This window comes from Cyprinodon variegatus, unplaced genomic scaffold (genome assembly GCF_000732505.1).
Source record: "Cyprinodon variegatus isolate N-32 unplaced genomic scaffold, C_variegatus-1.0 Scaffold5, whole genome shotgun sequence".
Classification (NCBI taxonomy): domain Eukaryota; kingdom Metazoa; phylum Chordata; class Actinopteri; order Cyprinodontiformes; family Cyprinodontidae; genus Cyprinodon; species Cyprinodon variegatus.
The window spans coordinates 3,011,309-3,024,784 of record NW_015150458.1 but is presented as its reverse complement, the minus strand read 5'-3'; the positions used below and the strand labels follow the sequence as shown (position 1 = coordinate 3,024,784).

Sequence of the window (13,476 nt, the reverse complement as noted above, 5' to 3'; positions counted from 1 at the left end):
CCCACCCTGTAAAATTAGTCTGGCACTGCTTGACAGCTCAGCCAAAAACTGAGTCTAGGAGAGCCACTAACTGCGATGACATGCAGAAATAATTAATCTACTGTTTTGCAACACCTTTCTTTCCCAATAGCTTTGCTCAGTAGACAGTGTGTCTTTATTATTTCCGTTTCTGACAATACAAATACCTGTTCTATTTTTGACTTTATAGCTGTCTTTTAGATGTACTAACCTTAGATGCAGAAACTGCACCTGCAAAAAGTTAGAGGTTGATAAATCACATTGCAGGTGCTAATTAATAAAATTTGCATAATCTCCTCCTAGTGTTTGCATGTTTTGAGGATTAGCTTTTGTGACTGAATGTTCATGAAGGCACCACCTGTCCTTGTCAGGCCAGAGACAGTCCAAGCTGAGCCCAGTTAACAGATAAGCTTTAAGTGCAGTTCTGCATGTGTCTGTATAGATGCAAAGTAAAAAAAAAATGGGGACTTGTTTTTTTTAATAGTATAATTTCACTTATTTAATCAGATTCATGTTTTAATTATCAATATTGTTATAAAGTAAAGAGACTTTGAATACATCTAATCCAGCTAGTTATCTATTTTTTATTTTTATTTTTTTTAGGGTTCCCTAGTGGATGATGACAGCCTGATTGATGTCCTTAAGAACACAAAGCAAACAGCTGAGGAGGTCACTCAGAAGCTGCAGATCGCTGCAGAAACCGAAGTTCAGATAAATGCTGCTCGGGAGGAATACCGACCAGGTAGGCTCTGAGACAGAATTTAGTTCTTATGTTAACTTCATTATATATATATATATATATATATATATATATATAAAATTAACCAACATTTTTCTAAATTTTAACAACCTTGCCAGCATGCAAGGTTCATGCAATTCACAAACACATGATAATTCTTCTTGTCCTGCTCTGCTCCAATCATTTCAGACCGACCCAAAATAGATGGGCCAATTATGTAGCAGCATTATTGTTTGTTGTTGATTATTGTAAACTTGAATGTGATGGTTCTTTTTTTCAAAGTTATGAAATACAAAGTAGATTATTATGTAGATGGAAAAAAATGGAACAGCGTTGCAATTATTTTGCAAGGACCAGAAAGCTTCAACTTCCATTTGTATTCACTCTACTGTATCACTGCATGTATCAAATAAAATGTAGTGCCAATACCTACATGTAAAAGTCATATATCTTATAAAAGAGAGTAGAAGTTTTTGTGTATTTAATCTCAGTATATAAACAATTGTTTTTTTGTTTGTTTTTTTACAGACCACAAAGGTTTGGAAGGGGACTTTAGTGAACAAAAAACACAGTAGAGTCCAAATTATGAGTACTGTTATGGGAAAATTTAAAGCAGTCTAAGGATATGGAAAATATTCCAAGCTTTGATTTGAATTTAAATCTAAGAATCCATGACTGAATTTGGCTCTGGCCAGATCTGGCAGGACCAATCACAGTGCGGGAGGCAATACTTTACCATGTGTTAACCCCGTTTCCTTTCTGCTTTTGTGCTAGCATGCAGTAAGATGGCGACAGCAACGGAGAAAAGTTTTAATGATGCCCTTCTGATGTCCTAAGTGTGATCGATCTAATGTTAAACTCTTAAAAAAATTAAGCTTTAGTGTCATTAGGTTTTAAAAGACATATTTGCTATTCTTGGCTAGACATGTTTCACAGACTACAAAATTACAAAAACAGAGCATATTGCTTGGGGTTTTTGAGGACTAACATTTTCATGAGGTACAAAGGCTCAATCAAGGTGCAGACCAACATCCATTTTCAAATCTGTGACAGGATTTTTGTGGTCCAAAGAGGCTCTCTTTCCAATATACTATTTTATAAAAAAAATGAACATAGACCTCAGTCTCCTTAGCTCAGCGCTACCAAAAGAAATGTTGTTGTAATTGCAGCAAATGTGTCTTGATAGGGTATTTTCTAAGGCGTGATAGAATACGAATGTATGTAAAAAAAGAAATTCAGATTTTTCTTAAATTAAATGTAATTAAACATATTATATTATTAAATAGTTTCTTCTAAATGAAAAATAAATGTATCATTATGTTGTTTGCCTTCTTTTTAAAAGTTTGTGCTTTTGTTTGTTTCTGTGTGATTTTAGTGGCCACTAGGGGCAGCATCCTGTATTTCCTTATCACTGAAATGAGTAACATAAATGTCATGTACCAGACCTCATTGAGGCAGTTCCTGGGACTTTTTGACCTTTCTCTTGCGAGGTGAGATATACTAGTACTTATGACATCACCATATTATTGTATGACATGACCATTTTGTAAAGCAGTGCATAAGTAGTTTCACCTAACATAAACTTAGCTTATAGAAACTCAAATATTATTAAACTAGCTTTGTGGCAACATCCACAGAAACTTGTCATGTAATCATTATATTAGAAAAAACTTTGTTGCTACATTTTATGGTTTGATGTTGTATTCTAGGTATTTTAACTATATTCATGTATACATTCATATATATGTTTATTTAGGTTAAAATAGCTAATACAGCAATAGTGTTTAAAGTTGTTTGTTTCCAAATCAAACTTGATCAAGTCTCATGTTATTTATATTTTGTGGTCAAAATACCATTTGTTATTTTTAATCTTTTTCAAAGCATTACTTAACTTAAAATGCAATCAACCACACTGGCAAAGAGATTTGTAAGTTTGAGTAATTTATTCCTCAGATGAAGCCTCACAGGCTGAAACATTTGTCCAGAAGTATGTACAGACTAAACTCTGATCTCTAGTTTCTATTTGATTTTTAGAAAGTTGATCTTTGAGAGTTAAATATTTTTACACTGTAGTTGGAAATCAAGACTAAAGACACTACGTAAAAACTAACGTTTATGCTTTTATTTTTTTTTACCTAAACAGGTCCTCCAAAAGTCCAATCACCAGCATGCGGATTGCTAGCATCATAGAATACATGACCTTTGAGGTGTACCACTATGCAGCACGGGGTCTTTATGAAGAACACAAGTTCCTTTTCACCTTGCTTTTGACTTTGAAGATCGAAATGCAAAGCAATAAAATCAAACATGAGGAGTTTCAGACACTCATTAAAGGTATAACTTTTCTGTTCACTAAATTTCCATCTGCTCTTTAAACAGGTGCTGTTTTCCTTATCTTTTTAAAGGTGAATTCACTAACAACCTTTAATCTTAACTTCCCCCTTACTTTGTCCCTGACCTCTTTGTTTAATACACTAATGTTTTCTAACAAACCTACAAAGCAAATGCAGTTATATTGAGCTTAAGTGACACAAAAAATTGAAAAGTTTAGTAATAAATTAAGTTCTGAATCCATTCAGTTATGATGGAACTTATTCAGGTCATCAGAGTAAAGGGCGGCTGAATGAAAATTAAAACCATTTTCACTGTTTGTTTTTTTTACTTCAACATTATGCATAGTTTTTCTTTTACCCAACACTTCTCTAATATTTTTGCATATCTATCATATAACATTGCACCAAAATACATTGTAAGTTTGTAACTTTAACATAAAAAACTATACAAAATCATAAAGTCTTTGAAAAAAAGAGCTTAAAACAGCTGGGCCTTATACCTTGTGCTTGGTGAAAATACTCAAAGTGCCAAATGTTGAAAATTGGTACAACGAAAATGTAAAAATATGTAAAAGAAAATCTTAAATATTTTGTATATTTTACAGCATGGTAAATAGTTTTTTATCTTGAAATAAGCAGTCACATTAACCAATTTTATAATATTTCTATTAACAGCACAACATGGGTTTTCTACTTGTAGCACCTTATTCCCAAATGTAGCCCTGTTTCCTGTCAGAACAAAAGTCCATAGTGCTACAAGTAGATTCAGAACAGACTCTCTGCTACATGCATGCAGCTTCACCAACTGTCAACTATAAACCATTAAACACAGTACTCTTGACACAGTTCTCTTGACTATTATACAAAATAATTTCCAATGTATAAATTCTATGTATTTTTGCTTTTTGAATGATTGCTTTCAGCCAAATATCCACCTTATCATTTTGCTTGATCCTCATGTGTGGCTGTGTTCATGTGAACATGTATGTGTATGTTTTTGCATCATACAGGCGGTGCATCTCTGGATCTGAAAGCCTGCCCTAAGAAACCAGCCAAGTGGATTCTGGACATGAGTTGGCTCAACCTTGTGCAGCTCAGCAAACTCAGCCAGTTCTCTGACATACTGACTCAGGTCAACATAATGCACATCTTAATCATTTTAGTCATAAATCTTTAGCTTGGAAAGATTTACCCAAATACTTTTCATCTGCTGAGTTTCCATTAATTCAATTCAATTTGATTGCGCCAATTTATAACACATGTCATCTCAAGGCACTTTACAGTTCACCAGATCATACAGTCAAATTGATTCAAAGTTTTCTATCAAAGAAAACCAGTTGATTGCATCAACTCATTGACTCGAAGGCAATCCCTCACACTAAGCATGGTTGTAGCGACAGTGGAGAGGAAAAACTCCCTTTTAACAGGAAGACACCTCCAGCAGAACCAGGCTCAGTGTGAGCAGCCATCTGCAGAGGCCAACTGTGGTTCAAGGAGACAGAAGCAGACATACAGAAAGAAGCAGAGATACAAAAGGCAACCGTAAAAGGCGGCCCCGTCCAGGAAACACACAGCCAGGCAGAAGAATCCGTGCCAGCTCCCATGTCAGAGGATGAAGAGAGCACATCCAGCCAGTCATAGTCAGAAAAACAGGACTATTGAACTAACAGATTCTACAGAGTTGGAGAATAGAGATAGAATGATGAAAATGCGGTTAGTAAGGAGGTTTCAACTGTTCATCACACACACTGATGCATTTGTGGTCTCTGGGTGCTCTGGGCATCCCCACAAGGCACCAGGAGGGACCTTTTCTTTTAGCAACCTTTGGCTATGCAATTATTAATTGATTAATCGGGAAAAATAACCGTCAGATTAATCCCTTTGCAGAATAATTGTTATTTGCAGCTCTTATATATATATATCTGTGTGAGATGTATAGCCCTATGTCTATATTTCTTCCAGATAAGTAATAATGAGAAGCAGTGGAAGCTTTGGTTTGATAAAGAAGCCCCGGAGGAGGAGGAGCTTCCCAACTCCTGTGACCAGTCTCTGGACTGTTTTAGGCGGCTGCTCCTTATTCGCTGCTGGTGTCCCGACAGAACCATCGCACAGGTTAAAAAAGATCTTATCCTTCTGTAATCTTGGAGAACTTGTAGAGTCTTAAATTAAACATTGATTGAAAATCAATCAATTAGCAATCACTTAGTCGGAAAATTAAGATGGAAAAAAATTCTAAACGTACTGGAAAATTGTGTGGCTACACTGACTATACCCAATAATTTAATTTAAAACCATATTTGTAAATACCAACAACTAATTAAGTTAATGTAATACAGGCAATGACTGCAGTTCCCAATTTATAATTTATTTACTCTGTTTTTTGTTTGTTTGTTATCTTCTTATTTTTTTATTTTTGCTTTTTTAACAGTACATAAACCTTGACTTTGCACCATTTGATTTTTGCTCTCCACCCTAGGCTCGTAAATACATAAAAAATGCAATGGGGGAGAGGTATGCTGAAGGGGTGATCCTTGACCTGGAGAAGATGTGGGAGGAATCCGACCCACGGACACCTCTTATCTGCTTCCTTTCAATGGGATCAGATCCTACTGACTCAATCACTGCATTTGGGAAAAAGCACAAGATTGAGACCAGATATGTCTCTATGGGACAAGGACAAGAGGTCCATGCCCGTAAGCTTCTACAGCAGAGTATGGCTAATGTAAGTCAGGGCTGTGAAGTATAGTAGCTGATTTTTTATATGTTTCAGTAAATCTGCTGTATTTATAGTTTTTTATACAGTAGTTCCTGCCAATCTTGAAACTGACTTGGAAAACATACTCCTATGACATCAAAGCTTTTGTTGGTCATTGTTCTTGCGATTGTTTACAGGGTGGATGGGTCTTGCTCCAGAACTGCCATCTGGGTCTAGACTTCATGGATGAACTGATGGACACAGTGACAGAAACAGAAAATGTCAATAAGAGCTTTCGCCTTTGGATCACCACAGAGGTCCACAACCACTTCCCCATCGCACTTCTTCAGATGTCGATAAAGTTCACCAACGAACCACCCCAGGGCCTCAAAGCAGGGCTTAAGAGGACGTATGGAGGTAGACTTCAGAGTGGTCTATCTTGTATTGAAACATTATTTAAATTAACCCTGTCAAATATAGATGGAAAAACTGTTTAAGTAAAACTTCTCACATGGAGACCAATTATGTTAGCCTGAAATAAAGGCTGGAAAACATTTTTTTCAAAATGGAAAAAATCAAAAGCAGATAAGGGTATTATGAATTCATTAGTATATCTGTGTATGCATAGAGATCTAGACTCTTTTCATATCCTAGGGGAAGGACGACAGATGAGATAGAAAAAAAAAATTCAGAAGAAACAAATGCTTGTTGCTTAATTTAGAGCATTTATGGCCAAGTGTCATGAGCCATGGGGAAGGTTTATGAGACATGAACTTTGTGTTTTTATTCAAAACGTAGAAGGGTAAAAATAGAACACTTAATATGCTAGATAGAGCTGTCTGTTCCTTGCTCATATTGAAGGGATTAAGTTTCACTCCTGAAGGGCAATTGAGAGTCTGTGTTCTTGTTTTCAGCTCTTAAGTCTTGCAAAGAATAAATCCATTTCATTAGCAAATTAACTCAATTTAATTACATATTTTGTTCATAAAGTTATAGCTGTTGATGTGTTGACACGTGTCTTTAAACAGGCATTAACCAGGACCTTTTGGATGACACTAACACGGTCCACTGGAAGCCAATGGTGTACGCTGTAGCATTTCTTCACAGTACAGTTCAGGAGAGGAGAAAATTTGGCCCTTTGGGATGGAACATTCCGTATGAATTCAACCAAGCTGACTTTAATGCCACTGTCCAGTTTGTCCAGAATCACCTGGATGACATGGACATAGATAAGGTGGGTGGATTTCATGCTATGAGTTAATGATGATTAATAGCTGTAATGTTTTGGATATTTTTAGACTCCCATTTATGAAGTTTAAGCTTCCTAGTTCATTGTAAACCACTGTTAAAGTGTGACTACACATTATCATAAGCTACATATTTCATTCTGAATATCTCCGGACATTTCAGAAGCCTACACCTTTCTTTTCCAATGCAACATTTTTGCTGCCTTAAGAAATGTAGGATTTATAACCACAAAAGCTCTTTCCACTTTTAATATGTTATATAGTTTGTAATTTGTGTCCAGGGAAAATGTAAAAGAAGAAAGAAAATGGGCTCCAGTATCTTTGTTACATGTAATTAAGCGGTTTGCTCTGTTATTATCTTTCTTTTCTCAACCCCACACAGGGTGCAATCAGGGACAGTAAACCACAGTAAATATTAGCTCAAGTTTACCTGCAAGAGCAGGTGAACTTTAGCTAATAATCTAAAACCATGAGTTATACGGGTTGCAAAGGATCCCCCTGAAAAACATCTTAAACATTAGATACAAATACAATGCTGGAATCAAAAAAGGATTTTCACATTAATTTAAACTGCTGTATGAGTGAGTTTTAAGCCAACCTGCATTTCAACAATAGAATGAATAATGATAACTAAAAGCTAAAGTTTTGAAACTCCCCTAACTACATCCAACAGTTACCCGATCCCTAACCATGTTGATCAATAACCACAAACTGAATAAAATGCAAAACCTTTGCAAGTGGACAAATGATGTCAAGATTTGTGATACTGTTAGACCTACTAAACAGAACTTAGTGCTGCTATTCAATTAAAATATATTTTTTTAACTTAAAGCAACCAAGTAAGTATTTTTTTCCAAAAGATTTTTTTTGTTTGTTTAAAAAGGGAAAACATTTTCTTTGTTCTCAGGGTGTTTCATGGAACACAGTTCAATACATGATCGGTGAGATTCAATATGGTGGCCGTGTGACTGATGACTTCGACAAACGTCTCCTTAACACCATTGCCAAGATCTGGTTCAGGGAGGAAATGTTTGAACCCACCTTTAATTTCTACAAGGGCTACAGTATCCCCAAATGTTCCAGTGTGGAACAGTATCTCAGCTACATCCAGGTAAGAGGAGGAGGATGAAGCTGACAGTGACAGAAAAACTCCAGTGTGAAGGATTTTATACCTATATTATATCTCTCTCTCTCTCTCTTAGTATAAGAGCTACAGTCTTTAAATTGTTTGATTCTTATTTCAATGTCTAAAATGTTAAGCTAATCAGATCTTATGCAACCAGACAAAATGTTTCCCCTGGAGTTTATTTTATGTTGGTGACTCAGCAAAGGCAGTAATTTAGCAAATGAGGCCAGCTGGAAAATTGGTATTGATTGGTCCTATCAGAGAGAACAGAGTCAGTGCATCTCTTCAATACTTGCAGAGCACTTGTTTCCCTACTGGCACTTGGATAGCTGTGCTGCTCATCTCCACAACTCAACACATTAGACTGTTTGTGATAAGCTAGCAGGATATCCTATCACTTCACAAGCATTTCCTTCAAATTAGTCAGGGGCAATCCAGCATTCTGCACGAGTGGTAGTGTGACTTATCCATGTGTTATGCTCTCTGTATCCTCATCAGAAGGTGACAGAACAGCAGCTTGTGACACCATGTGTAGCTGATATCACACTCAGTGACCACTGCTCCCAAAGCTGGGCACAGACATAAGCATTTGTGCCTTTTGATAGAATTAGGGAGAAGACATTTCCAATAAAGACAAAAAGGAAAACAAAAGTAAATTAAAGTCTCAGAGGGCCTTGGGAGTCCCACGCAGGTCATCGCCTCTTGGCCTATCGCAACTGAGGGAGCCATGCAACACTGCCTCCAGGTGTTTGGCCAGACCCATTTCTGATTCCATTAAAATCGTAAATTTTACACCAGAGACAATTTTCTGTAAAGTTTGGTGAGTTCTTAATATGTTAAAGGCATCAAATAAACGTTTATTTTGGGAGAAAATAATACACATTCAAAATTATGGTGGTACAGACAGGTGGAGTGTTGTATGGATACAGATCAGGGTGTGACGGTAGGGAATTTGGGTTTCTCATAGAGTAGATTTAAAACTTCTTTGTGATTTAACTAATTTCTGTATTTTACAGGGTCTTCCAGCCTATGACACACCTGAAGTGTTTGGTCTCCACCCAAATGCAGACATAACATTTCAGAGTAAACAGGCTAAAGATGTGCTGGATGCCATTCTCAATATTCAGCCAAAAGACAGCTCCTCAGGAGGAGGGGAGACCAGAGAGGCTGCGGTGTCCAGACTGGCTGACGACATGCTGGAGAAACTGCCTCCTGACTACGTACCATTTGAAGTATGTTTGTGTTTCACTGCGAATAGCCTAAGGCAAACAACTGAAGTTAGGCATAGTGTTCACTGTTCCTTTCATGACATGAGCTGGGCTGATTGTCTATTGTGGTGCAGACAGGGATAGGTGCTGTGAATACAGCTGGATCCGGCTAAAACCTTGTTTTTTTTCCCTAGTCCCTCTTGTCCTCTGTCAAAAAAAAAAAAAAAAAAAAAAAAAAAGGTTGAGGCGAGATTATGGCTCTGAAGCAAGTGCAAAGCTTTTCTGTCACCTACCATCACACCATGTAGCTCAAACTCTCACTTCCCTGTGATTTGCTTACATGGGGAAGAAGTACACGCAAAGCATTCCAGGATATATCTGGGTCATCTGAGGCCTTTATTTTCTTCTCATACACTTCTTAAACACTTTTCTTTTATGACCCTCGGCCATTTTCAAGGGCCGCGGTGAGCTTCAATGACTGTCTGAAACCGTTGCACACCAGAGACATCCACCGCAGAAAAAGAGCCTTATGTAAACATATCACCAAAATGATTGACAATTAGGAGGTCCACTTATTTAGAGGATCCACCTGGAAATAAAAGACCATCCATACCTTTAAGAAAAAAAAAGTAGCATAAAAAAAAAGAGACCAAAAGTCGTGAGCAGGCAATTTTTTCAGAACAACAATAAACTCAAATTGGCTGTTTATCAGCTGATTAAAAGTCTAAGACAGCTTTTAAAAGCCAAAATCGGTACAAAATAAAATTAATGCCATGTCATTTCCTGTCAGGTAAACACATTTTGAAGATCTCGTAATGTGCATATGCAATAAAGCTCACCGTCTTTGAACAAGGTGGGACTGTTAAGCTGCATAAACAAGCTTCTCACAACATTCCATCACTGCTGAGGTTGAACGCAGTAAGGCAGTCATTTCTTCAAAGATCCTCAGGGTTATGGAGCAAAAAAAGTCAAGCTTTAGACCCCAACATATCTCAAGTGACACTAAGGGGGAGTGTTGGAATGGCTGTCTGTCAAGACACAAACCATTAAGGCCATTACTGGTGCTAACTGTAGCCATCAGCGAGCACCCACATACAGTAGGAAAGTCTTCAAAGGTCACATCTCCTTCAATGCCACAAAATTGCCCAAACACTAGAGATTCAAAGGTGGAAGAAAGACTTATTTACTGATAAGAGAAAGTCTAACTTTAATTGTCTTGATGGCTTCCAGTATTAATGGCATGCCAAGGAGGTGCCAGCTGATAATGGTGAAGCTAGAGTCAGTTTTTGAATTGAATTTCTGTTTTAGGAGGTTGCAGGGTTTTTTGAGCTGTGCTCTTAAACATTCGATCAGATGATGAACAGCCTGTTTGAGTTCATTTGTTGTTTTTTTATAGGAGTGTACAAAGATGAGTGCGGATGGATGAGATAAAAGCAAAAATAAAAAAGACCAAAAAGAGAAACAGGCAGATGTAGGATTGCCAGGTGATTAGAGACCTTACTGGTCAAGATTCAGAAGCTGGAAAGTTATTTACTCTGAAAATAAAGCCGAACAGGAATTTTAGACAATCTGGAATTATCTTAAATTGTGAGAATTAAGATGTATTTCTTAATTCTCAAAAGTGGTGTGTGTCCATTTTTGCATCTTTCCTAATTTTGTTTTCTGTTATTCTTCCATTATTTCTTTTATGGTTCATTCATCTCTAACAAGGCAAGGCACATTTATTTCTATAGCTCAATTCAATGCAAGGACAAATCAGAGTGCTTTACATGAATCTGACAATAAATTCAAAGAAAACTGAAAGCAGAATAAAAGCAAAGATAATCCTTTATCTTTCCGTTCTTCAATTCTCCTACCCATCTCCTTTTCTGGTGAGACATTCTTATTCATCCTTCAACCATTTCCATCCTTCTATTCACCTTGCTGTTCATGCATCCACTTTCAATCTGATTCTGTCATTTACCTGTCTGTCCATTAATCCATGAGCCTGCCCATTCCTGTGTTGGCCTCTTTGTAGGGTTTTTTTTTTTGGGGGGGGGGACATTTAAAGGTGGTTTCTTGGGCATGTTTATCATCTATGAATTCTGTCTCTAGCATGTAACTGAACCATATTTTTACTATTAACAAATTATTCTGTCTCTGCATATTAATATCCGAAAATGTTTGTAAGGTTATTTAAAATGTTAAATTGAAGTTAATCTGATGGTTTCACAGAGGTTATTTCTTGGAATCGTTAAAGGGCAGAAGGGTCACGACGTAAAGTAATTTAAATGTGTTCGTTTTAAATCAGGTACAGGAGCGTCTTCAGAAGATGGGTCCCTTTCAACCCATGAACATCTTCCTCCGCCAGGAGATTGATCAGATGCAACGGGTCATAGCTCTGGTCCGAAACACTCTAATGGACCTCAGGCTGGCCATCGATGGGACGATCATCATGAGCGAGAACCTGCGTGATGCTCTGGACTGCATGTATGATGCACGCATTCCTGCACGCTGGAAGAAGGTCAGCTTTCCACAAGAATAATGTTCCTTAACCTGTTACTCAGCCACATTTTTTCATACTCAAAGCATTTATGTAATAACTTTGACTACCTTTTCCTTTTCACTGTGTTTTGTCCCCTTGGATTTAGATGATTCCTTCACTTTGATTTGTTGGGGTTCCATTTTGTTTTTTAGTTTTGTTTACATCAAAGTAGCAGGAAATATTCAAGCTGATCCTACTTCTTTCATTATAATCCAAGAGTGTTGCAATGATTTATATTAGGAGGCAGGAAATGCATTCAGATCAGTCTGCGTAGGAATTATGCTTGCAACCCATAAAGAAGCCAGTTCCCCTTTTTTCCCTCTACACAATCTGAAAATTCATGTTTTAAATCAATTTAAAAGATGAAATATGAGAGCCAAACATGCTGAGACTTGATCAGGGTTTAAAAAAAACACAGTTGCTACAGAGAATATGTCCACCTATCTCACAAATTAAATGCTTTACCAAATATTGTTCAATTAGCAAATCAAGGTGAAAATTAGAGCATTTTAGACAGGCATCCTGGCTGAAGTCTGCATTGTCCCCATTTTGTCTGTTCTCCTCTGTGACAGTGTTTAATCCATCAAAAGAACATTTAGACTATGTTTTTGTTTGTTTTCCTTGCAGGCATCATGGGCCTCCAGCACCCTGGGGTTCTGGTTCACAGAGCTGCTTGAGCGGAACCACCAGTTCCAGGCTTGGATATTTGAGGGCCGACCTAACTGCTTCTGGATGACGGGCTTTTTCAACCCGCAGGGCTTCCTGACAGCAATGAAACAGGTACACATGGCCTCAATCTGGCTACCCAATACTCTCTGCTAGAGAGGAGACCAGATGGCGCACACAGGGGCAGGCAGGCACACAACCACAACAACACACACAAGTGGACACACTATCACAGACCGGCCAGTATAAACACTAATTTATCTTAATATAGAGCAAATGAGTACAGGAGAGAAATAATTAAAATGTTTAATTTTAATGGAGCCACATTTAGAGGCTTGCCCTCATGTTAGAAGGCATCAGTATCTCTCTCCTCACTAAAGCAGTTCTAAATCCAAGATTCAGATTAGAAACGAAAAACATAAATCTTAAGATCAAATAAAAAGCTATCAAATCTGGGAAAATAATTAAGTTGCTTGAATAAAAGGAACACAGTTGTTGCCTTTTATAGAGTCCTCCATGTTGTCACACATAAAAGATCACTGTACCGACGTATGAAACACTGGCTTTAAAGCAAGCTTCCTTCAGTTTTTCACTGTATTAACTGTGTTAACATATTTGCAATCTACAATTTCAACCATACGAGACGAAAATAGAATTGATTTCATTTTGTCAAGAAAGAAGAAAATGAACATCAGTGCTTGGTGCCGTATATGCAATTTTTTTTCCAAAGACGTGTCTGAGCTGCTAACTGCTGACCCACATAAAAAAAGCACTCTTGATTAATTTGATTCAGTTTTCAGCTCTTCTCAGAGGGACAAAAACAAAAACTTGGATAGAAAGAGATACATTTCCCACAGGGAGTGACTTCAGATCATACCTAATAGGCTAAGTTATTGTATTGGTTTAACAGGAGCTGCTTT

The 13,476-nt window shown here is 37.2% G+C and overlaps 1 protein-coding gene across 1 annotated transcript in view; it reads left to right on the top strand.

Annotated features, from left to right (window-relative positions):
• Positions 1-13,476, top strand: part of dnah5 (dynein, axonemal, heavy chain 5) — a 103,998-nt gene that overhangs the window by 87,262 nt on the left and 3,260 nt on the right. The window contains exons 69-80 of the mRNA XM_015373911.1: positions 622-760; positions 2,133-2,247; positions 2,901-3,091; positions 4,101-4,222; positions 5,053-5,202; positions 5,567-5,812; positions 5,983-6,202; positions 6,814-7,019; positions 7,940-8,143; positions 9,175-9,390; positions 11,657-11,869; positions 12,518-12,670. Of these exons, the coding sequence (XP_015229397.1) occupies positions 622-760; positions 2,133-2,247; positions 2,901-3,091; positions 4,101-4,222; positions 5,053-5,202; positions 5,567-5,812; positions 5,983-6,202; positions 6,814-7,019; positions 7,940-8,143; positions 9,175-9,390; positions 11,657-11,869; positions 12,518-12,670 (2,175 nt within the window). The remainder of the gene's footprint in view (positions 1-621; positions 761-2,132; positions 2,248-2,900; positions 3,092-4,100; positions 4,223-5,052; positions 5,203-5,566; positions 5,813-5,982; positions 6,203-6,813; positions 7,020-7,939; positions 8,144-9,174; positions 9,391-11,656; positions 11,870-12,517; positions 12,671-13,476) is intronic.